We start from the raw sequence: 27,236 nt of genomic DNA, 5'->3' as shown, positions 1-27,236 counted from the left end.
GCTAAATCATAGTATGATTGCAGAAATTTTGACGCTTGTGAGTGATTTGCTGTACTAATACCACACAGGTATACAGCAGACAATGGCAGACCGAATGAACTGAACTTGGGCAAAAATTATACTGTGTGCGAAACAATGGGAAGAAGAATTCAAAATTATGCACAAACAGAATGGACAGATATTGAAGAAAACAAACAAAAACGTTTACAAAAAACATGATTCTCTAAAGCTGAGGAAAGTACATAGAGTGATATATGAGGGAGAAAGTTAGAGAATTATGTGACTGATTTCACCCTGAACTGGAACAAGATACTAAAAATATCAAAGCTAGAAATAATAGGGTGCACTCTCTCCATTTCTAGCATAAACAGACATTTCAGAGATTGATAGAACTATGTTTAGATGAAAGAACAGAGTCTTGAGAATCAAACAGGTCATCATTTGCATTAACTGAACAGCAAGGACACTTAAAAGAGAAGCAATACAATGCATGAAAGCATTCAAGACTAAAGATATGCCTGGCAAACTTGATAATTGTTATTAACACATCAAGCAAAAAAAAAAAAACTGCTGAAATGCAAACTTTGTCTCAATTAAAAAAGATAGCAGAAGCACAAAAAGTATGGCAAAATACAATACCCCAAAATAGATGATATCACTACTAATACAAATCATACAATGCACGTATTAGTAGACAGAATAAAATGTTAGTTTTTAACATGAAGTGTATGGCATACTCAGTGAATGGATGCTACACATACAGATAAAGAGTTCTCTAAACACATCCAATAGACGACGGCCCGTCATCTTTCTCAAACGATGGCTATTAGGCAACTGATGTTTTGGAGCCATTTAGCAATCACCCAGGTGTGACAACCGGGCGGTAGCACTATCTTACATGTCAGACAGTTAGTATCCTATGCCCCCCTCCCACATCCCTGTTCATGTTGTGGGGGTTTCTATTTATCCTGATGGCCTCTCTGATACGTCTCTTAAGGTCCTTGCTCTCCCAAACTACTAACTGTCTGACATGTATGCTGGCGCTATCACTCAGATGTCACACCTGGGTGAATGCTAATTGGCACCAAAATATCAGTTGCCAATCAGCCATCGTTTGAGAAAGATGACAGCCTGTCATCAAAACTGTCACAGGTGAATACAATTATTGGGTGTGTTTAGAGAACTCCTTACATTGTATCTAACCATCCTTACGAACATATTTTGCAATGCTATACATTACCAAGAATGAGAACTGAGTGGTAGCAAGGAGCGATGCATTCCCAAGACAGAGAGGGAGGAGCGTATCCAAGCAACCAATGATGATTGACAGGAAATGTTTAGATTATGGGAGTGGGGTACGATGAAAAATAACAAAATATTATCAACAAATCAAATCCATTTAAATGTCAACAAAATATAGATATAAATACAAGAACAATCCTTTTTTATGTCCATGGAAACACCGACATAAAATGTATAAAATAGATAGCTCATCCAAGAACATGATTACAACTGAGTAGTATAAAACAAATTATAGCATGCAATAGTGGAGATGTGTATTCTGAATGCCACCTTCACCTTTTGCAGAAGGAACATTAATGATAAAAAGCATTGATGATGCTTCAGTTTTATTGGGGTTTTTTAGCAGATTTTCAATTTCAAGTGGCTTTTGTTGAGACAAACATCCTTCGAGTTATTTCAGACACCTGACATACAGCACACGGAGAAGGTATGTAGTTGAGTTGATTCAAAGAACTCTGATAAATAACCATCAAAGTCTGGAACCAAGGCTACTTGCAGCAGAAATGTACACTTCATGAAAGGCACAAATTTCATAAAAGGAAATGTTAATGCATCCATTAAAAAGTTTTTTGCAGGCATCATGATTACACACATTGATTTCAAAGTTTACAAAGGCACAAGAAAACATTAAATCTACACATAGCAAACAGGTTTGAGAATAGCACTTTCAGAAACATATGAAATATCAATACATATAAAATTTCTCGGATCACTGTGGGCAAAGCAGATGATAGTGATGAAGACAAATTCCAACACCAAAATTTATCTGTGTCTGGAGCATTTGAGTAAAAATTTGTGTGAAGCAAAATCAAAAGTGGCTTTATCACATGATGTATGCAATGAACCTATAACACACAGCACCATTGTAGAACTATGTACTGTGTGGCTCAATGTCCACATTATACAGTGTATGTTGATCTAGTGGAGATATTTTGATAATTAAAAATCATGTTACTTTATTAGAATGAATTAGAAGAAAAACAACAACAACATTGAAACCAATACTGTCAGTATACTCCATTGAATTGTAAGGTGGATTTTCCGTTCAAATGCACAACAGATTTTCCCCATCAGATATTTTCCAATTCAAAATACGTATCTCGCACTCCCTCAATCTTCATTCTTGAGGCAAGTTTGTTGAAATATAGGTAGGAAAAGAAAACAAAGATGCAATGGCACAATACATGCAGGGATTTGATCAGCCGTGCTGTCACATGTTATCTTGCCTCTGCACAGAAAACAACTCAGTTTAATTTCATCCACTTCTCACGTTTTATTATCAAGCCTGACAAACAATCTTCATGGCTTCTTGAAATCCATCTCATATCTTTACTGCCGATAACTGAAGACACTTCACAAAATGAAAGAAATATGAATATTTCAAAGCATGCCATTGATGACATCAAACAACGGACTCACAGACATACAAACATAGAATTGATAGAAGAGTGTGTAAACCTGTCTCACACATACCATGACACACTGTTCTGCCATCACTTTCCTGTGAGTTTCCCACACTGTACAGTGACACTGAAATAGTCACAACAATCTCACTTTACTACCAACTTTTGACTTCATTTAGCACAGAAAGAAACATGTCAGAGATAGGGTAGACAAGTCAGGCATACATACATTGTATTATACATGTACCCATGTGTCTGTGTGTATACACATGCCTTTTTTACATAAGTGTGTGTATGTTTTTCTTCTGTTAATATGTATTTGTGCTAGTACAAAGAACATGTGTGTATGTGTATCAAAGTGTGTGTTTTACCATGTAGTCTTATTCCCAGGCTGTACTTTAAAACCACATGATGCCACAAAGAAGACCCCATGTCACCGCAGTATGAATACAGACTACTGTAAAAAAAAAAAAAAAAAAAAAAAAAAAATCAGAGCTATCCATGATTTCTAAACACACCATACCTCGTTCTTCTGCAGTACCAAGCGCCCTGCCAAGTTTCTTTTGCCTGAAAACATAATGCAAATAAAATCAATCAGCTAAACATGTGATGACATTCACTAATTATGAACCAGGTACATGGTAACATCAGACTGAGTATAATTGTTCCTCTTTGTGAGTGAAGATTTCAGTTCAGAAGGGAGCTTGCTCTAGAATTTTGAAGCACTAAAGGAGAAAGCTGCATCACCAGCTAGTTTGTTGTTCTATGGTTGTATGAAAATCACTGACATTGATAGACAAGCGTACCTTGAATGAGAAACGCTGGACAAGACACAAATTGTTGTAGTATAGTGCTCTGTAGCTAGACCAGTAGAAGGAGTTTGAATGAGATTAAACACATGAATCACCATCATCGGCATAATGTAATATGTCACATAGCTCTCTACACTTTCACACAGGATAGGTTTAGCACTTCAGTCAGTGAATGAACTCTGTCATACATAGACTTGAAGTTGTGAGTAGAAGAAAGCTAGCAAGCTGCCAACTAAACAAGCTACCACATCAACTGATACACTGTCAAGTCCACCATGATTGTAGCAGTTTGGAACATGTGACAACTTCAATGTGCTCACTTGTATTGAAAGCCTCAGCACATTACAATCTTGGGTGAATAATATACTCATTTAAATTACACAAACTGAAGATACAAGTGCTGAGTTGAAATATTTTACACAAAATAAAATATATAAGAAATACACATTGTTTGTTTACAAAAGTGAGTGAGATGGGTCTGTCTCTGATGTGCATTATACCAAGCAGTGGAGGGATCTAAAATGGTATGTATCCTGTAAATTCATTTATAATACTTGAGTGCATATAAAGTAAGCTTTATACCTGTCATCATAGCAACCAGAAACTCATCCCTATGCTTTGGTGTTGGTAACAAACTTACCTGATATTGTAGCCAGCCAGAATGAATCCAGTCAAAATGTAGATAGCCAGAATGACAGCAAATGTCACTACAATGGGCTTCCAGTAGTCACCAACTGAATAAACAGAGAAATGTGTTCAGTCATATATTTGATATCTTGAGTCCAATGGTAATGATATACACAATGAAATCTATTTCTACCCAGCCTAACTTCATATCATTGGCAAGACTGTATTCTTGCCTTCTTTCCTGTATTCTTTTCAGTCTGTCAAGGCAACTGTCTCTCAATTTTCTATTTTTCTTGAGGTTTTATTGAACAAAAGTTTACTATTAAGTTGGCTCAGAATGAAACAAATTGTTAAATGAAAATGTGACAATAAGCAAACTAATGTCAGATGAACTCTCTACCTAGACCTCTCCCTCCCTACATTCTTCCCTCTTAAAAACACATACCTCCCTCATACTCCTTCCTTTCTACTGTTGTTCCTCCCTAAACCCTTTCCTCCAAACCTCCTTCCCTTCACTCCTCCCTCTCTAAATTTCCTCTCCAGAAACTCCTTTCCTTAACTCCTTGCTCCTAAAACTATTCCCTTCCTAAACTCCTCCCTCCCAATACTCCTCAATCCCTAAACTCCACCCTCCATATATTCCTCCCTCTCCTAGCTCCTCCCTCTACCTTTCTTAACTCCTCCCTCCATATAAAACTACTCCCTTCTGTAAGTCCTCTTTACATATGTAGCTAAACTCTTCCCTCCCTACATTCTTCCCTCTCAAATTTTCCCCTCCCGTAACACCTTGCTCCCAAAAATCCTCTCTTCCTAAACTCCACCTTGTCTAAATTTCCCCTTCTGAAACTCCTCCTCCTAAAACTCCCCCTCCCACACCCCTCCCTCTCTAAACTCCACCCTCCCTATAAATGTCCTCCCTCCCTAAACTCCTCCCTCTCTAAACTCCTCCTACTATACTTACTCTCCAGAGTCCTCTCCACCCTGATAGTCACTGTCTTGGTTCTTGACGACTCAGTCCGCTGGTGGTTAGCTTCAAGAAAACACAAACAAACAAACAAAACAAAGATTATCCTCACATGACAGGGTCTTCAAATCAGCATACCATTTGGATTTGTCTTCATGAATTTTATAGTCACTGTGAGAGCACTTTTTTAATCAGGTTTAATTTCGGTAGAGTATTATTTAGTGTTATTCTGTATAATAATGAATAGTGATAGCAAAACGATTTGAGAAAAGCATGACAATGTTTTACAAAAATTTCTACAAGATACCCACACACAAAAGTTTTTACAAATGCCCTGGTAAGCTGAGGTACGCAATTCAGAAACAAAGTTCACTTATAAAAAAAAAAAAATACTTTCAGTTCATCAATAGCAATTTGCCTACTACATGTTTTTCTACAGTGACATTTGAGTGACTTCAGTGAAAGGTAGATGGGGAAAAAAGACTTTTGGGGATGCTTTGGGAAAGTTATGTCATAATTTCTTGAGTGGATTAATTGCAAAGTGACATGTTTTTACTTTCAACTAACTTCTGAGTCAGTTCACTGAAAGTGAATTGTTTTCACATTTAACTTTGAGTGTTCATTGTAAGGTAAATTGGTTTCATACTGACTTTTGAGTGGCTTTAATGCAAGGTGAATTGGTTTTATTCTGACCTTCAAGTGGGCTTAATGCAGGATAAATTGGTTTCACACTGACTTTGAGTCGGTGCAATGACAGGTAAACTGGTTTCACATTAAATTTTTAGTATGTTTAATGTAAGGTGGTTTCATACTGACCTTTGAGTATGTTTAATCCAAGGTAAACTGGTTTAATACTAACCTTTGAGTGGGTTCAATGGCTTGTAGTTATTATCACACATCTCATCATTAGGGTGAACGACAAGGACCACAACAAACTTGGCTGAGTCATGGAATCTGTCTCTCTTTCAGATAGAAACAAAATGAGAGAAAAAACAGTGAAAAAAATTGTTATAAAATGAGTGTCGTCAGTTGAATCTACAACTAAACCTTTATTACAGTTACAGAACTGCTCTGAATTGACAATAAATCCACATTAAGAATATCATATAAAATTCACATGGAGTGAAAGATTGATGTGTAGTTGACTGCAGTCATTTGGTTTTCTGTTTTCATTTTGTTTTGGCTACACATAAATATAAGAAAGATTATAACATCGTATTAATCGAACAAAAATATCAAAGAGGAACTGCTGAACTCCTGTCACAGATATCAAAGTAGTCTTACTGTAAAAGCCATAAGGGTTTAATTTTTTCAAATTTTCCACATCACCATTGGTTCACAAATTCAACAACACACCAAAATATTGCCAATTGGTAGGAAATCAGTGCACTTACGAACACCTCGGCGTCAAATCACAAAGCAACATTATGCAAAATTTTCTGTGACCTCCTCATTTGCAAAAATATCTGTATGCAAAAATAACAGCTTTTACAGGATTACATCGTGGGATTCAACAATGTAAAATACTGAGCAAGAAATATTCATCTGAAGAGGTATTCAGGTTCCTTTGTTTTAATACATATAAACATAAAGGAGCTTTTGTGTTTGTGTCTGTTACGTCTCCACCACACACACACAAAAAAAAAAAGATTTCATCATAAAAACACATAATATTTGACAGTAATCATGGAATGTTTAAAAAAACAAATTGTGTGTGTGAATTTACCGTGACAGTAATGGCTGCCTGTGTGTCCATAGTCTGAAAGATTCCCTCGTTGTAGCGGACTGTGGACACTGAGTCATAAACAGGACACTGGAAGCAAGGAGAAATATTCTCTTATCAACAATATTGAATCCCAGACTACAGCCAGTCTTTGCCAGACTGGATATGTCTCACAATACTTGATATACACATGAAGCAATTCAAAGCATCTTATATCACTCCTATAACACTAAATTCCTCCTACCCTCCCCCCCCCCCCCCGAAAAAAAAAAAAAAAGTTATACTGGATAAAAAAAAACTGATATAAAAGGCAATCACATATAATTGCAATGAATGATGAAATACAGAATTCGATTCACAATCGTTGAAATGCACAAGACATATATCTTGCCTCTCTTTCCACGAAGAATTCAGGTCTAATAACAAAACAAAACAAAAAAATCAATGAATTCAGTAAGCCAAATGGAGCAAATCCACTGGAGCAAAGTATAAAAAGTAAAAGTAAAGTAAATGTGTTTAGTGAATGAGAACATAATTACTGAACACAAGACAGTGAGACTTCTCATGACATCCTATGAGAATACTGGGATAGTCACTATGCAAAATTTATCGCATAAATCAAATGCACAAACCAAGAAAACTTTCTGAAAATTGCTGGATGTGGTAAATTTCACATATGTTCACTAAACAATCTGATAAATTACTACCAGTTGCTGAAGAAAGTGGAAAAAAATCACACAGATCTACATTGCTGCATCTTGTCATTATCAAACATCATCTACTATAACATCATCTTGTGGGAGTTTGGACAGTGAACAAACTCACCTTTGAATGCTGCACAGAGAAGTAGGCACAGATAACATCATCTGATTTAGCTGTCACTAGCACCATGTCTACTCCCTCTGGGAATTCATATTCATAATACTGATCGATGGAAAGATAAGGACAAACAAAACATCACTCAGTCAGCTCAAAGTCAAAAATAGACAAAAATTTGCAAAAACCAGAAAAGTTACATTCTTGTCTTGGTGAGATACATCAGTCCAGAGCATAAAAGCTTCTCTATCCATGTTTAATAAGACAACAAAGGTTGTTGAACTGTTTGTGAGATACTGTACACCTTGTTACATGAGGGTTTGTATCTTATGTTCATGAGAAGGTAAAGAAGTATATAGTGTGCATCCATCTACATTTACTGACACACATCATTCACTGTCATCAAAAACTATGTTACCTGAGCTGCAGGAATATGTACGTGTTGTCAGTTGAGGATGGCAAGGAAACTACTGTAAAAGTGGATATTTTTGCACAAGTTTTTCGCGCTCAGCTGGGTAAGATGAGTTTTGCATGTTTTTAATTCCACAGAATCACAACATCAACTACTGGAACATGATACGGCAAGCAAAAATATTGACATGCTTTTATTTCACACTAGTTTCTTGTCACATGAAATACACGAAAATTTCAACACTGCAAAAAATTTTCACTATCACAGTATAAGGTGAGTCAGTCCATATCTTGAAATGCACAGGTCTGTAACACCAGACTATTCAACAACACCACTGCCTTCTTCCTACATGTAGTTTTCAATACGAAATCATCAAGAATCCACTTAGGTTGTTTTATTCCATTGGAAGGAAGAGATGCAAATATGTTTCTAAAGTTCCTTTTTCTTTACCATCTGAGGTTATATGACACAAACCTGAGGAGTAGCTGGGTCACTCTCAAATGTCACACTCTGGTTTAATCTGGAAGATAAGAATGCATGAGAAAAAAAAATGGCATGATTTGATTAAAAATATCATTATCCCTCACACCAAAGGAGAGATTGAAAGAAAATGTTGACATTTATTAATGCTTATCACATCAACAATTGGTATGAATCATAATGCCGTATCCTCTGTGGGTGTGTGTGCAGATACATCAGAGAATATATCGATCATCACATTAAGTTATACAGTAAAACAAGATATTTTCGTAGCATGAAATTTTCACAAATTGGAGCCAACAGCCTTTTTCGCGAGTTGCTTCTAACATTCAATGCATATAGCGCAGACAAGAACTTTCACTATGCATTTTAATTTCACAAATCTTAGCTCTCGCGAAATTTGCAAAATTAAAATGCACCCAAACATTCCTCATTTTACAGTAACATGTCATCACCAAACCTATCTACATGTAAGTTGGGCACTGGATCCACATTAATACTACAGTTAATTCCACTTAAGGTGAGAAACATTTGTGAATACTGTTTATTGTGGCATGATTCATCAAGGTACATTTTAAATCACCACACTCACAAATTTGCATGATTTTTAGAGTGTACCTTCACAGATTCTGCCACTTACAGCTGACATTTGTTTTCATTCTGTTGCAAAAATGGATCAACACCCATAAGTCATACCACCCATGAGTTATACAGCTCACAAGTCATACTGCCCATTAGTGTGACACTAGCTAACAAGGCCCACGAGATCAACACATTGAGCATCTGTCGAACTCATGGGCTGTTTTTACCTAGTGTCAAACTCATGAGCTGTATGACTCATGGACCTGTTCTCAATGTCGAACTTGTGGGTGTCGGTGTAGTGGGATGACCCCACAAAAATACAGTTGTAAATGTACAGATACACAATAATTATACACAAAATTATTGCTGTAATATTTTGAATAGTGTTTATCCAGCAGAATATTTGAGATTGATAATTGAATCAGCTTACTTGAGGTTGAATCCACGGACGAAGCTGACGTTGAGGCTGAAGCTGAGGTTGGTGACAGAAGACGTACTAATGACAACATTGATTTCTTCCATATCAGCCAAAGTTCCATTGATCACAAAGTCATCTTGGCACAGCGTGTGGCTGACATAGGGATATGTGTCTCTGAGTCCAGGAGAGAATAAAAAATACAGCCATTTGACAGTGAGGGCGCTATCCATTAAAAAACACCATCTTAAATTCTCATGATATTTCTACATTTTTCAGTACAGAAATCCATGACAGCTACATTACACAAGACAGGGACCTTTTCATGACATGTGAAGTTTAAAGGTTGTCAATAGTATTATTCATTGAACCTCAGACATTCTGAAGACAGAGGAAATATCACAATAAAGTAAACACAACCAGTACCACACTCTCTCCACAAAATATCATAACTTGATAGAATCGTCAATAATTTGGCACGAAAGCCACTTTCATATCTTGGCATGGATTGATGAAGACTACAGTGTAGTCTGGAGTAAACTTTGGCAGGTGTTCAAGGAAAATGCATGCTATAGCAAAATCAGCTCATACTCAACATGTATAAAGAAGAGGAGAGCTGTCTTGAAACATTTAGTAAGTTTGTATCCGAAGGCTGTACTTTCTATGTGGCATGTTCAGAATGAATCTATTAGCTTACAGTGTTTAAAATAAGTTTACTTTTAATATCATGTGATTCATGACTTACTGATTTGGTGCTATGTAAGGCACTGTCCATGACAGAACACTACGAGGGCGCTTCACAACCAGCAGGATTGGAAAATCAGTCTCAGCATCAGGACTGTAGAAATGTATTCTGACAGCTTCAGCCTACAGAAGGAATCAGCAACAGGCGAAAAAAAATGAATATTACATAATAATAATGCAAAAATTAGAGATATGAATCTCACCATCGTATGAACTGGAGATCACAGCAATTAAACTGAGTGTTACACTGATAGATAACATTATCTTTTAGTGATCGTGAATTCTGTTCTCTCATTGGTCAATCAACCACTGAATATATCCCATATTCCGTGATAAGGTCATATTGTGCGCATGCGCTAAATCCACCACTGAATATATTCCGTATTCCGTGATATGACGTCATGATATTACACAGCTAGCTGCGCGTGAACCAAAGACGCTTATAGGAAAGTGCGCGCTAATCCTGTACAAAACAAATGGCCACGCGCGGTCCTCAAGCGTATTACGCACATAACCTGAGACCACTAGACGCTTGATAAACGACACTGACAACAGCAACTTCAAAGACAGCGCGTCTCAGGTGATGTGCGTCTTTGCCTGAGCTAGCTAGCTAGACACGCTGCTGTCTTTGCCTTTATATCTGGCTATGCTATCAACTGCTACTGCAGTATCTTATGGCATGTACGTAAAGTAATTGTATGCGCGCATACAGTAATCAGCTCGCGAGACACGGACGTAGACCTAAGTCAACATGGTCATGGCTGACAGCCGGCGATTTCAACATCATTCACGAGGGGAAATCAGCGAGAAGAAGGTTAGCACTTACACTAAAAGATAAAATTGTTACTCCCTGCTTGTTCTTACAAAATACGGCAAATATCTACGGTCTGGTGCCATATTCCATTCGGCCTCCGGCCTCATGGAATATGGCACCAGACCGTAGATATCTGCCCGTATTTCGTGAACAAGCAGGGGGTAACTAATATCCTACAGGGTTGGAGTAAACTCTTCATTCAAAATAAAATTATGTACAAAGTGTATTCTCCATATCGCATTCTTTAAATTCAACCTTGTAAATATAAATTATGCTATTAGGCAAAGCTCGACCCTGACTATTTCTTTTGGTGGCCTGATCGGGCATTCAACACGAGTATCTTTCCTTAAAAAATGGTGACCCAGGATCTATATTTGCTGGTCCTGGACCACCGGGCCACCAGGCCACCACGCCACCACGCCACCACGCCACCACGCCACCACGCCACTGCCAATGTTGAGCGCTGCTACAGTATTAGGCATCAAGTGAAGGCATGACATTTGGCCTATGATAAGATTATGAGCCAAACACAGAATCTGATATAATTCTATATCAATATTGTAATTTAGTTTGTTTAGTTTTTATTGGTTATCTAGTTTTATTGTTTATTTCATACAAACAATTGAACAGTTATTGTCAATGACTGTATGTTCAGCCAAGAAGAAACAGTTGTACATAAAATCACAAATGTACTGTTATTAACCCGTTGAGGATGAGTCCCGAGTATACTCGGGCAGGTGTTAATGGGAAATGCGTGTTATAGCAAAATCAAACCGTCCTCAACGGGTTAATATGTTTGATAGCAAAAGATTCTCTACATACACAACAATTTTGCTTGTAAAATGAGCATTATATATGTGGAGGTACGCTGCCAGAAAGGAAACATTCCAGGTATCTTTTTCTTAAGCAATCTGCTATGAAGATATGAAAAGGTCACTGGTTCAATTCATCTATAGAACTGTCTATGAGATGACCCTTCTGAAGAAAATTTTGATCTGTTATGCAAGGACCTAAATTGTCAATTCTTATGGAGTAATAATTTCCTTGAAATTTCATGGAATGTGTGCAATGGAACAATATTCTTCTCTTTAATACTGGCATCAGGGAATTTTATAAAATCCTTCAAGTCATGACAAATATGTTTTTTCCATAATGTTAAATTCCTGGCATTCCGGAAAGACAAGGTAAACAAACACCAACAGACATACAAAGTTCCTGGCACACAACAACTGACTGGATGCCAAGTATCATTCTTGCTTATCATTGCATTTATGAATATAAGATCTAAATTTGACCCCGTTTACAGTGCGGGGCCGGGCTCGGCCGCGGCCAAGCCCGGCCTCAATTGCGCGGCCGAGCCTCGCAATTTTGTCCGTTTACACCGCTGGGCTCGGCCGCTCTTTTAATTCAAACCTTTTAATATTTTGTCGTAGTGGCGCTCTGCTTGTAAACAAACGCAATTTGGTATTGTCTGGTTTTCAGACCCTTTGCCAACTGAATTCTGTGGCGACGAAGTCGCCGTTCGGGCAAAGGCCTTTGCCGAAGGAAAACAATCATTTGCAGGACAAAAATATCTTAAACTATACTAGTTTTCGACGTTTAGGGGGTTAATATCCTGAATAGCGAAATAGTACAGGCAGAGGGTTTGGAAGCCAGACTAAAATTGGCCGCGCATTTGGCCCAGTTTGTGTTTACACTGAGAAAAGGCCAGACTCGGCCGCGGCCGGAGACCACATCCAGAGCGTGGCCATTTGCGTTGGCCTCGCATTTGGCCTTTTGCGCGTTTACACTGAAATGAAGGTGGGCTCTGCCGCGGCCGAGCCTCACACTGTAAACGGGGTCCAAGTCTTTGGATAAGCTATCTTTTGTAATAGGCTCTGATTCACATGAATGCACTATTAAAGTTGTGACTTGACACAGAATAAGATCAGAATAGGACCATGCTAAAACCATGAGCTAACCTTCACCTAAATAAGAACTGTTTGCAACATTCAATAATTACCCCTCCCATCCCGGCTAAATACCTGTTAGTGACAGAGTAAGATTGGGGTTATGGTCACAGGTTAAGGTTGGGTTTTAGGGTTATGATTAGGATAAAGTTCAGGATTGGGACTACGGTCAGGGAAAGGGTCAGGGGTATTTGTCCTAGAACCACATTTAGCATTAACATCAGATCTCAAAATGATTCTCTCTCATATAGAATATGGAACCCGAGTCAATTTCTCACTCGTTAGAGCTACATGTAGGCCCCATGGTCCACTGATACACACACTTGACTGGTTTACCAAGGCATGGATTTAAAGGAACACATTCTCCTAGATACAAGGTCCCCGATTATAATGAATCGCTGTTCAGTCTACTTGTACCTGAAGGAGCCGGTTTTAATATGAAAGTCGAGTTAGGGTTAGTAATAGTATGTCTTATACTGGTTTCCATGGACCATTATCCTTATAAAGATGAAAACAGCAAACTGAGAGGTAAACAAAGCTATATTGCTTTCATGCTGCATAATAAACATATTTCCTTGGTGTCTGTATTCATTCAAAATCATAATTTCGTGATCAAGGAGACATTTTATATTGCCAAACTGCAAGGTAATCCATTGTTTGGTATTGAAGTAGAGGTACAGGAAGGGTAAAATGCTCCAATGTGAGATGCTAGAATTAGTTTCAAAAGCCAATCTATACCATGTATGGTCAAAGGAGTTTCTCCTCCCTTTTATACTCTTTATTTTCTACCATTTCCTCTTTCTGTTTTTGGTCAACTGCCAGCACAAAAAGATTACAATCAAATTGTAATGTCCCTTCTCATTTGCAGCAATACAATATTAGCATCAACACTTCTTTTTCAATTTCTTTGTAAAATTAAAGGTATTGTTTTCCTTTAGGAGCAGTGATTTAAAAAATGTTCGAGATATCACATTTGATGCATGCGTAGTTCAGCTGTATCACAAAACATCCTACCATGTAAACATTTCGCAATAAAGCCTTGAATATAAGGAGGTATCACTATTTTTCTTACTAAACCACAACTGTAGACGGTTTAGTCCAGTAATATTTGTCATAATTATTGTTCAAATTTTGTATACTTATCAATACTTAACATTAATTATACTGATTCACATTTTAACATTGGTTTTTTTTCTATCCCTAACTCTTTTTTTTTTAAATTTGAAGAACTAAAGCTTACTTTTTGTTTCATCTGCAAATGGTAAATTATGCCTTTAACCTGTAAGAATCAGACTGTCACATCTACAAGTGTAGAATGCAAATAAAAGATTTGTATAGTATGAATGCCATCTTGTATGCAATCCAAACTGGGTAGATGTATCCACTGCAGTTCTTAGAGAGAAATCAAAAGTCCCATGAGATAAAGCACAAGCTTCATTAGTGACTTGGTTCCATTGGTTCCGCACTCATCTAGATCATTTGTGATTTCCTAAATCACTTAGTGGATGTATCCACCTGCAGACTTAATTACACCAGTCTCGGTAGAACCTGAATACCATCTACATTGTACATACGCTACAGTCTAGCCCCACCCTAACACACAAACCACGAGCTGTGTGTAGCCTGAAATGCATGGCTGTAATGTGGCTGAGAGAATGGATACCCAACTAAACCTGATCTCATCATTGATCTTCCACAAAGACCCAATGGGATGGATCTCATAGAGGATGGCATGAAGACATCTAATCTGCTAGGCAATGGAGAACCACAGAGGCAAGGGATTATCGTAAAGTTCAAATCTCCCAGGAAGCAATGCACTTTAAACACTCAAGAAATGACACAAACAAGAACAAGTCAACCATAGAAGATTGCAGATTGAAACGTATCAAATTTATTTTGTATGGCTCATAAAAGTGAGATTATCAGGTCAGTGTGGTGCCTGGATGGCAAAGGCAAAGTATACAAACTAAGATCAGATCACATCTCAAGAGGGAACTTTTTTTTCTGATACGTTCATGGTTGGCCTGTTTCATCTCCTTATTCTCAGAGACTCTTCACATGGTACTGTCCTTTTTTTTTCTTTGACATATTTGATTTTCAATCTCTAATTCATAATTTTATGTGTACTTATAGTCTTGGAACACAGCTTTAAAAACACCTGAAAAATAAACAATCTGTCAGACCAAAAGAGGTTAGACCTTTAAAAAAAAAAAAAAAAAAAAAAAAAACACTGAAACAGATGACTGATGAACCAAAAACATCAGTGACTGCACCATTGTATTAAAACAGTACAATTCATTCATTAATCAATAGTTTGAAAGAATAATACAATAAAGTATAACACTAGTCAATACATCAACACAAAATGGGGTATAACCCTAAACTACAGCTTTATTTGAGTCTGGTTTGAAGACTACCATGTAGCACTGTAAATAATATTGGCCGGGTGAGCTAAGGCAGTGCATGGAGGTGGATCCACCTCCCTGGGTGGTGGAAAGCCTCTTTTCTCACTCATTCCAGGGAGGTGGGAAGTGTCTCTTCCCACCTCCCTGCTCATTCCTTAGCACAGAAGACTTCACCAACTGTTAACCCTTTCTCTGCCAGGGACTTTGGACAGTGTGCACAGCATTATGGGGTTTTCTGGTAAATGACAATCAGCACTCACAGCACATAAAGGGTTAAGGATTGTAATAAACCAGAACCTGATTATTTTCTAATTAAAATGCTGGCCTTCAGTCTCCATTCATTCAAAAACAGGGCATATGTTTTTGTCTTGTAAGTGTGTCTCAAACATTTTCCAGGAAAATTAGCAGAAAGAGATGTACAGTGTGTTGCTCTTCTTTTTATGGAATAGATGACCACAAGTAAATGATGGGTAGTTTGTTGAAACTGAGAGCATATTGAAGCTCATATCAAGTCATCCATTAGTGTGTCCTGCTAGAAGTCTGGAAGACCAGTCTGGGTCAATGAGCCAAGATATCACACACTGTGTAGCCAGATTGCCTGACACACTGTGTAGCCAGATTGCCTGACTCACTTGGCTTGATGAAGTGTCATCATTCATGCAAAGAATCCTCCTGACAGATCTTTTCTCTCCCCTCAAACTCCTCATACAAACCCAACATGCATATACTTTGTGTCTGTGTCTGTATGTGTGTGTCTGTGTGTGTGTGTCTGTGTGTGGTAACTGAAGGGATAAAAGGGAATTTGCTCGTCCCGCTACTCCTTTTCCTCCCCCTTCTCCTCGCTCTCTCATCCTTATCCTTCACTTTCTCCTTCTTCTTCTTCTTCTTCTTCTTCTTCTTCTTCTTCTTCTTCTTCTTCTTCTTCTTCTTCTTCTTCTTCTTCTTCTTCTCCTCCTTCCTGTATTGTGCAGATATGACCTGTGATATGACCTGTATAAATGACCTGTCTAAACGTCTGACTATTACTGTGTTTTATTAATACCTCTGCTGTAATTCCGAACTTATAAGTTTTGCAATGAATTCATTAAAAAAAATAAATAAATAAATACTAATTAGCATTCTGGTCAAGCATCAAACAGGAAGGAGGTTTAAACAAGACTCCTGGTGTAGATTACTTCTTCATTTACATACCACCATTGTTTCTTGTCATTGCTGCAAACTATATACCAGATTATGTACAATGCCACACAGTGTGACATTGTAAGCCATAGGAGGCTGTTTGTGTGATATGACCGAGAGCATTACAGTATCTGTGGAAATGAGAATTGGGCTTTTAACTTTTTGCAAGATACCAAGAAACCTCTTATGAAATAGTAGGCCTACATTCTAAGAGGAATTCAAAGTTTATTTACAGTGTAAAATCGGTTTTGGAATGACTGAAATATCCAAAAACAAAGTAAAACAAAGCAACCGTAACAAAAGGTGGGTTCCACCTTTTATTAGAATAGCTTTGCTTTGGATATCTAAGCCATTTCTAAACCAATTTCCATCAAATAAACATCAAATTCTTCGTGGAATTACATGCTCTTTCATATTTCATAATCTAGGTTTCTCATTATCTCACCAAAAATGTTAGTAACGTGAAGTTAGGTATTAACCAAAACTACATGTATGAACAATCCCTTTAATAGAGAATTGCTTCTAATGAGACAAGTAACACAAATCTGATCGCTTGTTTGCATCGACCTGTCAGCTGAGTGGAAGACAGCATTGGGTCTCCTAGCTAGAGTCATTGGGAGAGCTCCCCCTGTATAGTCCTGTCCAGGGGCAGGTCCAGGAATTCCGTAAAAGGGAGGTGCCTTTACAAAATTAAAGGGGGGTGCAAGCATTCCCCCCCCCCCATTTTTTTCTTTTTATTTCTTTTGTTTTAACAAAACATAAAGAGGGGGAGCGCCCCAGTACGCCCCCCTCTGGATCTGCCACTCCTGTCTCTATACCAAGTGTCCTTCGTTGATGATCAGTGTACGCCTGACTAGCACTCTCTACACATGGTCACTCTCAGCATAATTAGACTTTGATGAGAATATGTCTGTCTCCTGCATAGAGTCTTATGAGGAAGGCTTAGCTCCTTTCACCTCAAGCCCCGTTTAATCAAGATGCCATGCCTAAATCTCATCCTTACAGGAAAACTCATTTTCCTTTCCATGTTTAATAAGGACTGTGCCTAAAGGAAATGATAAATGTACCAAATAGAATGAAACAAAAAACAATCGATGAAAGTTGGATTGAAATTAAGTTTACAGTTATCAAATTACAAGAATTCCCACATCCAACAATGCACTTGATTTCATATATGCTTGAAACTGACATTTTTTTTTTTTTTTTGCTTAATATGTCATTGAAGTTTAGAACATGTTGAGAGATGTGTTTACAGTCTGCACTCAAGAGATCTCTAAGTTTATTGGTTTCATATGATCCATTATAAAGTGACTCAATTCTCTCCCTCAGTCAATCAGTGGATACACTATGTGTAGCAATACATGGTTACTAGGCTAAGACAGCTAATATAGTTTCATACATTCTAATTAAATCATACTGTTGAGTAACTCACGTTCACTTTCGCAATTCTATATTTTCTTGGAAGTATAAAGTGACCCCGAACGCCCAATGACTATTCCTTTGATAAAAATCATGATTTGATTCACTATACAAACTAAAGTTGTGTCAAGTCACTAGAACCTATAATTGCATATCATGTCCAACTACTACTTGTATGCAGGCCAAGTACTCGGTTCTAGTATTCATTAAGTTAGACAGAAAACACTGGCATGTTTTTGTTTTCAATATTCACACAGAGTTTGGAGTCAAGTATTTATGAATCATGGAAACTATGGAAAATTAACTTTTAATCAAGAGAGAGTTACCTTCCTATGAGCATTGGTCACTTTGATTTGTTTAGTTATGTATTGTTTTCTATGATGGGAGCATTCTCTACATAACCCTATCACACACCTAGATCATTCTGTTTGTGATTTAACACACATTTCATCTCTTCCACCCTTACTCTGAGTTAGGCTACAATCAAACTTGTCACATTCAATCCCACCTCTAGTCATGCCTACACTATATGTTTGCCTCAATTCAATCAAGTTTTATTGGAATAGGCCCTACAAACTCTGGCAACATGGTCTTCAGCAAAATATGTACACACTTGTAATGTAAAAATCAACAAATGAATCATAGTGCATGATTCTTTTCATCTCTGACCTCTGAACTTTGATTGGTAAAATACCTTACCCAGTTTCTTTCATACCGCAATGTGGTGAGAAATGGATTCTTGATCTGTACACATGGTCTGTACACACAGCCAGTCGAATAGATATTGAGCTGTTAACAGCTGCAGTAAGTATGACAGCTGCTCTTGAACTCTGGGAATGAGGATTCTATTCAAATTATTCCAGACACCATACAGGTGGTTTGTTTAATTGCCTGAATGCTAGTACAACATATTTCTAATTAGTGATGATTGCACTATTTATAGTGGAATCAATTTAATTATTGTGGTGAATGCAACTAATGTAGCATTCCCCCTTTAGATGAATGTTCTCAAATTTCCATCATACTTCATGCTGACATAATTAATTCAAACTAATCATTACATGATCTGTCTACTTACATTGCAATTTTATTTCAATTTTGGGATGCAAGCAGCATTTTAATTGCATTTCAGTCTGCCAAGTCTTCTCAATTTTTTTTCACAATATGATTTTAGGATAAAAAGACTTTCTGTGCTAGAGGGGGCATTGCATTCCATGTAAAACATTTCATTCACTAGAAGTAGATTTAATGTCAGTATGTTTGGAGGCTTGTTAATCATTTATGTGCTCTGAGTGCATACTATTGACACAGAAAACCCAATACTTAGTGTTGTATACACTGTCCAAAGTCCCTGACATTGAAAGGGTTAACACATTGTTCACCTGCCCTTTAGAAGTATCAGATCTGTAAATATGTCACTGAATATCAGGGCTCGACCTTAACTTTTTTTCTAGGAAGCCAGCCGGGCTCCTCAGGGACCTTTTTAGGGAGCCAAATTGAGTTTTAGGGAGCCACGGTTCCCTCAGTCACAATCAGCAGTAGAGGTCTATTGTGTGTTAACCTGGTGGAGAAGATTTCATTTAGATATAACATGCATTTCTCCACAGACACAAGCCTGAGATACCTTGTTCTTAGTCTCTAACACACAGTGTGTGTGTGTGTGTGTGTGACTGTGCCTGCCACGTGCACCTGCGTGTGTGTGTGTAGGTGTTTTGTGTGGTCCCTCTCCCATTCCCTTGTGTAATTTCTTACCCTGGTCTGATCATATCGTCTTTCTTTCTCGGTTCTTCTTTTTTTTTTTAGCTGCAAGGTGTGGGTTAGAAACAATTATGTAACGCCACATGTTGATTGATCAGCAGAGCTGCCAAGCTTTGGAAGCACAAATCCGTACTCAGCAGCTCCAAAATCCGTATTTTCCACCAGAATCTGTATTTTTTCCATCTCCCTCTTTTTGCCATTTTGAATTAAACTCGTCGACTTATAAGGCCTACAAGCTCTTTAACATAACATTACGACACATGCTGAAGTATCGAGCTGGTCACCAGCACGATAAAGAATCCAAACTACGCAATGTTCAGAGTTGATTGATTGCTTTCTCTCAATGCATGTGTACAAGACTACAAGTGCATGTATGTACACCTCCAGAAACTTGCTGGGCTGGTTATGGAAGCTTCCACTATCTAGCAGGGGAGGGGGAATGCTTTCATCTTCTCAAGAAAGCTTCTGTGTCAGTGAATGCAAAACTCTGTTCGCTGTTTCCAACTATTGTTTACTATAAAACATAATCATGCGTTGTTTTCAGGCTTTTTAATTTTACTGGATTTTAAACATCAGTATTTTCCAAAAGTACCGGTATTCCAATTTCTTTTACCCTAACTGGAATCGGAAAGTCTGCTATAACGATGATCGCAAAATGCCGCGCTGTGTGTGGTTGCGCCAATGTGCAAACACGTGGTTGTACTTTCAAGTTTAAAGGAATGCGCCATGTGCTCCTGCCTAAGAGGTTACTGCAAGTTCGATGGATCGAATGCGCCATAGCTGAGCTGATGGCTTGTTTACGGTAAACATGCAGTTTACATTCGATACGAAGAAGTCATTACGTTTTTCACGAGGAAAAACATACAAAACAAACAAAAAACACCTACGAACGAATGTTGATAGCCAAAACTTTGAAAAGTAATAAGCAGTTATGATGAGCATGAACTGAAATTAATTGTCATGATTTTGCTGTCTAAGCAGGTGATGACTGCATCTCATTGGACCTACTCATAGTGAATTTGTCTTGGCATACGATACCTTTTAAGTATTTCTGTGATTACCTTTTTAATTGACTGATTAATCGATCCTTTTTTATTGTTCAGGGAACAAGATATTCGATTAAGTACACTATATTCGACTGTTTGATGTTTCCTACTATATGGGCCAAAAGAAAGGCTATAGAATCACAATATCTTTGCAATGATTCCTTTAATTCAACTAATGAGCTGGTTCTTCGATCGATATTTCCAGGATATTTACACGCTGTTTATTCCAGTGCGCGCATTCTTTCGTCTGGCACGCACCTGGGTGTGGCACCTGCTTTTGTGGAAATTTCCACAAGGGGAGAGGGTTGGGTGTCAAGTTTCTTCGAGCCGAAGAGACTGCGCGCATGTATTCAGTATTTCACAATCTCTTCGCTCTAATTTATTGTAATTCATGCTTTCCCCTTATTCTTTGCTGATATTGAACATTTAGATTTAACTTTACGAAGGTTGGTAGATCGTGGATCTTTTTGTTGTGAGGTGTATGTAATTTTTTTTTTAATCATTCTTTAGAGGGGAAAGAACTTAGAAGAGTAAGGGGAAAGAAGAATAAGAGGGAAAGTGAAATAAAACGAACGGCACGTACGCTCAGCATGCAGTAAGCCGTCTTTTTATACCAGCATAGTTTTCATCATCACCATCAGACATCACTCAGATCATTTTAGCCTTTTCCTATCAACATTAAGAAACACGCACAGTCCCTCGAGATAAAAACCCAGGAAAATAAATAACAAATACAAAGTATCAACACCTACCAACACAAATACATTTTTGTATTTAGAAAAGACAACACACGTCGCTTCGATTCAAAAAAGTATTGCAGCAAAGTGGAGAAATCGCCGTTACGGAAATAACAGTGCGAGACACTTGAAAGTTGAAAGAATTACGTTTAAATATTTCAAAGTATAAAGGGAACGGATAAAGTGATATAAAATGGAAGAAATCGTACCAAACGAGGTGTGAGAAACGACAGAAATAGAACGATAAGTTTAGTAGTAAGTAGGATTTAATAGGCCCTAGCAAGTTTGCAGCACCAAAATCTACGCGAAAATTAATACACATTGGAAACTCTGTATTGCGACGAGATCCTTGGACCTTGGGATCATCAATAAACGATACAAAACAAAGGAAATTAATTCATTTTGACCGGAAAATAGTTTGTTATAAGTATTCTGATATATGAGACCTCCTTTAATAGGCCTAGAAATACATCGAGTTTCCACGATACTCGCGGGAAAGAAATTAAAGCTCGAACGCTTTTCACCTGCACATGCTGCAGTGCACATCAATACACGAACCGAAACTCACCTCTTCCTTGCAGAAAAATGATGCAATAACGTTACAAAAACACACACACAACACTCTAAAAATCATTTCGCACTTGGGAGGCAAGGGAAAAGCGGAAGAAGTAGAGAAAATGAAGCAGACATTGCACAACGGAGCGCTTCTACCCCGAATAAAAACGAAATAGTGTACTGTTTATAGTGGCAGCTGGCTACAGTGTGTAGCTTAGCGATCATACTCACGCTCCCCATGGCCCAGCCGGCCACACATGGGGATACCACGGCGATCGATGTAAACATCCAGGGTCCGTAGGCGACAGGGATTCAGGCGCGCGGAGTTCCGTTCGGTGTCCACAGTACGCAAGCAGCGAATTGCATGTGCGCACACTATTCTATAATAGAAGATACGAACACACACACGTCGGGTACACACACACACATGCGGGCAACGTGGGCCGGCTGGAGAATGAAACATGTTCAGCGTGTAGTGTATACAGTATTGCAATTTCAGGGATAATAACTTAGAGCGTCAGGGCTCGCTGCGCGCGCCGGGGCCGCTCGCGCTCGTCGATAGTGTGAGTGTGTACATAAACTATGATTCTGTCTTGAAACGTGAGGCTCTACGGCAAAAAAAAACTTAAGGAGCCAGCCGGGCTTTTTTCATACATTTCTGGGGAGCCCGTAGCGATTCTGGGGAGCCAATGGTCCCCGGGCTCCCGCTAAGGTCGAGCCCTGACTGATCTAAATCTTGCGAGATTCCTTGTTGTTATGCAAGTGAGTTGTGACACTACGGAGGTACTTTTAAGTGCCTCGTACTGGTCTCCTTGGTAATGCTATACCATACACCAGCCTCCTAAGTTTGTATTTTTAACTCCAACTGGTTTCTATATGAAATATGATCACCACAAGGTACAAGTACAAGTACTATCTCATGATCACCACGCACAAGGTACTATCTTACATACCACGTGGATGACCAGGTAAGAAAAAGGAAAGAAGTTGTCTGTATATACTCAGTAAGTTCACTGCCTATATTGTAGCTAAAACCACTTCCTGTAGTTTCCCTTCTCAACCATTTCCTTTTAAAAAATGAAAGTAAGTACCAGTATGCACTAAACTTTCCTTTGGTTCTCTCTAACAATGAAACAGAAACTAAAGAAGAAGTAAAATTGTTGTATTTTCACTTTCCAGTGAGAAGAAAATAGAGCTAACTTTCAAATCATTAAAAAAAAAAGTGGGAGTAAACATACCAACTCGTATACCGACTAAATGATCACTTCAATTGCCTTACACTGCCTTGAATCATATCACCCTTAATGTTTGGGGGTTTTTTTTTCCATAAATGGGATGTCTGAATTCGTTCAGTGTGTGTGGTGATCATCCCAATCAATAGGTCTAGTGAGTATGAGTGCCAAATGTGTACTCAGTATATGGTGTGATTGCCCCACTAGTCCCACACATAGCAGTTCTAGTTTGTTTGATGCTGATGAAACCAACTTTAGGTTTAGTTCACATGGTCTGAAGTAATTCTAGTTGATTTCAGGAGGCAAAACCAGCAGCAAACACAAACAAACAAACTTTTTTTTTTTTTTGGGGGGGGGGGGGGGGCAAGAAAGCAACAGTGCCATAATGAATTCCTGCCATTTTAGAACACAAGGTTGGAGTCAAACATACACTTAATACCTTAACAATATTAACATTTGAACGTTAACAGAAATCACATTAAAATTGTTATTTTATGCACAACACAAAGTAGGGGCAAGCATGGTATTACCGGACGCATGGTATTACCGGACACGCACATTTTTGCGTACTAATGACATTCTGTATGCGCGAGACTTCGTAGATTAGCCTCACAGAACTTTGTGTGGACCGAAATCACAAAAAACGCCACATAAAAATGTAAAAACACGAAAAAATTCACATTTTACCTCAAATTTATAGTCGAGTGACCCGCACCTCGAGATAGCTAATATCTATGCATGTTTGAATCACATTTCGCAACTGAAATTCTATGAAATCCCACTCACATACAGGAAAAATGCTGAAGATTCCAATAGAACCAAAAGTTCACTGATCGATATCGGAAATTTGTAGCTATCGTCCTCAAACGCGAACGATGCGGAATAGTTGTGCGCTAAGGGCCCCGCAACTCATCACCCGCGCGTGCAGCTCCCATAGACAAAGCATGTAAACTAGAAGTAGAGTCTAACCAGTTGTCGATTTTTTCACAAGGTTTTATTCTGTGAACTGTTCGAAATGTTCAAGAAAGACATTTTACCGTAAAATACGAAATTTTAGCCTCATTTGCCAATTTTTTCTTTGTCATCCGCTCAGTGATAATGTGTACGATGATTTGTGGGATAAATTGTGATTCTTGTGCAAGGATTAGGTGCAAAAGATGTCGATTATTTCATTGCGAAAATCATGTCCGGTAATACAATGCGATTTTGCACCGCGCAAAAAGACAACTTTTGTAGAGGGTTATGTTTGAAGCATATTTTCTAAAAACTGGAGTAAAAAATTGACATCAGTTGGCTGAATTCGTAATTTCCAGGAGTCTGTGAATAAGTGATGTTATTTTTAGCCCAAATTTCATCCTCTGAGTACGGAATTCAAAGCCACGAAAGAAAGCGTCCGGTAATTGGATGTGCCACCCTACTATTACAAAGCAGGCAGCTCTATAGGGTAAAGCCTGTAATTACATGCTCGTGGTGACCATTGCACGGTCCTTGGCATTCCATGGCAAAGAAAACTCATAATCAAGAACCTGTGCACATCGTGACCACTTCAATGTAATGTGACCAGTGGCCAGAAACAACAGATTTGCTGGTGTGCACAATGACCGCCAGTGACCTAGCAGTGCACCAACCATGCAGCTAAGCTTGACCCTAGCCTTAGCCTACAAGTTGCACCACACATGCCACTAAAACTTGTAGGTTGTCCATGCATGGCTATGGTGAATTGTGATTATTTGGCAGGCAGAACAATCACAACAAAAGCCAATTAATCCACCTTGAAAACATCTGTAAAGAGGTCCCCCATCAGTGAAATATTTAATTGCTGACAAAATGTACATTTCTCAGTTAATTCTCACTGATGTCACTCTTATGCTCATGCCATGATGCACAAAAATTGGGGTCCTGGTCTCTGAATGCAGTACTTATATAGTCACAACCAAGATGAGAGCAAAATTCATTTTGTCCAGACTCAATCAGGTTAACATGTCTGTCCAAAGTTTAATATGTTTGCATCAATGTCCCATATTTGATATTCATTTTTTTAATGGTAAATCAGACCATAAATCCTTTCTGTATTGTGGCACCTAGATTCTGTAGACACTTTACCCATTTCAGAATCTGATGATGTACATATACAGCATATTGACCTTCTGGGTCAGAAAAAAAAAAAAACAGATCTAGACACAATTTCTATGTAGAGACTATTAAATTGTACTGGACATTTAACATTTCCCATCCATGTACCAGTGCTTTAATACTTTCTATACATGTGGTATTGAGGTACACATGTATTCATACAGAACATAAAGTCATATGAAAGTGATCACTAATGGTATATTTTATAAACATGTCTAATGAGAACACCTGCCTACCATTGTGAATTCTATGTGTAAAGAACCACATTTCTCCCTTTTTTGGTCTGCCTTTGACTTTGTAGACAAGTTTGCCCCTGTTTGAAATTGCCAAAGTTAAGCATACAAGTGTAGGTTCTAATTTTCATATTAAGATTTTTAGAAAAATAGTCTTGAAGCTTGAACGAAACTATGTTGTAGATCGGTCTGTATCTTGTCTCAGGGATATGTTCCGCAGAGCCTACTTGTATCTGACTTAACAGAATCTCTTCCTATCAAAAAGGGCTATGAGGAGGGCCATAAAAGTCAAGGATAAAAAAAAAAAAACTCTTCCACACAGACAGATTTTTCTGTCTACCTGGCCCTGAGGCTTGCCACTGTTTCAGAGGATGCTACTTTATGGGGATGTCTTAAAGATGGGATCCAGTCCTCCATTGTCTTGATCATGAAAAAAGACTAGAGTTCTCATTTATCATGATTCGTATTGGATACAAAAGAAAACTCTCAACAACGAAACACTTTAAATGATTCTTTACCATATAATTTATGTAGATGTAGTACCACTCAGATCGGGGTCGAGACCAGGCAGTACTGCCTTGTCCTAAGTTGCCTACCAACACAGTAACCCCAGTTTAAAAAAAAACAAAACAAAACAAAACAAAACAAACAAACAAATAAGCAAAACAAAACAAAAATCACCACCACCACCACCGATTTAAAAACAAAAACAAAAAATGTATTGACAAGGAACTTTGTTTCGATTACTACTCCTACGAGTCCTAGCCTGCTACAGACGGAACTCATCTTACTACAACAAGCCACTTTGACAGGATTAGCTTTAGTAGCTGACATCTCTGACTGACATGACTATTGACAGCTTGATACAGACTGATAAACAGAGAAGTTTACAGAACCAGCTAGGGAACCGAGTAGGCCTACTGTAGTTGCAGTGGCTTTTTAGCAGCTGTTCCGTGCCGTGCTGAAGGCATAAGCAGCTAGTATAGTGGCAGGCGTATCATGTGACAAGATCATACCTTTGAGACATTGTGTGTAAACGTGTACTCCATGGTCGCAGCAGACGAAACGGTCCCGTTATAGATCACGTTGAAATCTGCCTTGAAAGCTGAAGAAAACTGAACTCCGAACTGCAGCAGTAACCCGATACACACTACAAGCCGAATCGTTCCCATTTTCACTAAAATTCGGTTTTGAAAGGGGAGTTTGCAACGATGTTGTATGAAACAAAACGCGAGCTACAGAAAACATACGTTCACTACTATTGTGCATCATCTACGTAGTACCGTATACGTGTGTGTACATCATACTGAGTATGCTGTGATGCAGTGCCAGTGGCAGCATAGCGCGGATCGGACCGTGTAGACGTGGGGACAGTGCTCAGTAGGTCGAGCAGCTACGAGTGGCAAGTTTGTGTGAGGAAGTGTTTACTGTATGCTGCCCTCTAGTGGGGATCGCGCGAAAACGTTACGGTATGGAGAAGGGGGAAATCCCCGGTA

At 38.4% G+C, this 27,236-nt stretch overlaps 1 protein-coding gene across 1 annotated transcript in view; it reads right to left on the bottom strand.

Annotated features, from left to right (window-relative positions):
* Positions 1-27,004, bottom strand: part of LOC140230253 (SID1 transmembrane family member 1-like) — a 123,165-nt gene extending 96,161 nt beyond the window's left edge. The window contains exons 1-11 of the mRNA XM_072310432.1: positions 26,757-27,004; positions 10,282-10,403; positions 9,552-9,713; positions 8,534-8,579; positions 7,657-7,755; positions 6,835-6,921; positions 5,968-6,070; positions 5,106-5,174; positions 4,158-4,251; positions 3,229-3,272; positions 1,241-1,252 (exon numbers count right to left, since the gene is read on the bottom strand). Coding sequence (XP_072166533.1) covers positions 1,241-1,252; positions 3,229-3,272; positions 4,158-4,251; positions 5,106-5,174; positions 5,968-6,070; positions 6,835-6,921; positions 7,657-7,755; positions 8,534-8,579; positions 9,552-9,713; positions 10,282-10,403; positions 26,757-26,912 — 994 coding nt within the window. The 5' untranslated portion in view covers positions 26,913-27,004. The remainder of the gene's footprint in view (positions 1-1,240; positions 1,253-3,228; positions 3,273-4,157; positions 4,252-5,105; positions 5,175-5,967; positions 6,071-6,834; positions 6,922-7,656; positions 7,756-8,533; positions 8,580-9,551; positions 9,714-10,281; positions 10,404-26,756) is intronic.
* Positions 27,005-27,236: the final 232 nt, after the last annotated feature.

Source organism: Diadema setosum, chromosome 6 (assembly GCF_964275005.1).
Source record: "Diadema setosum chromosome 6, eeDiaSeto1, whole genome shotgun sequence".
Classification (NCBI taxonomy): Eukaryota; Metazoa; Echinodermata; class Echinoidea; order Diadematoida; family Diadematidae; genus Diadema; species Diadema setosum.
The sequence above is the reverse complement of the archived record's forward strand: the minus strand, read 5'-3'. Positions and strand labels throughout refer to the sequence as shown.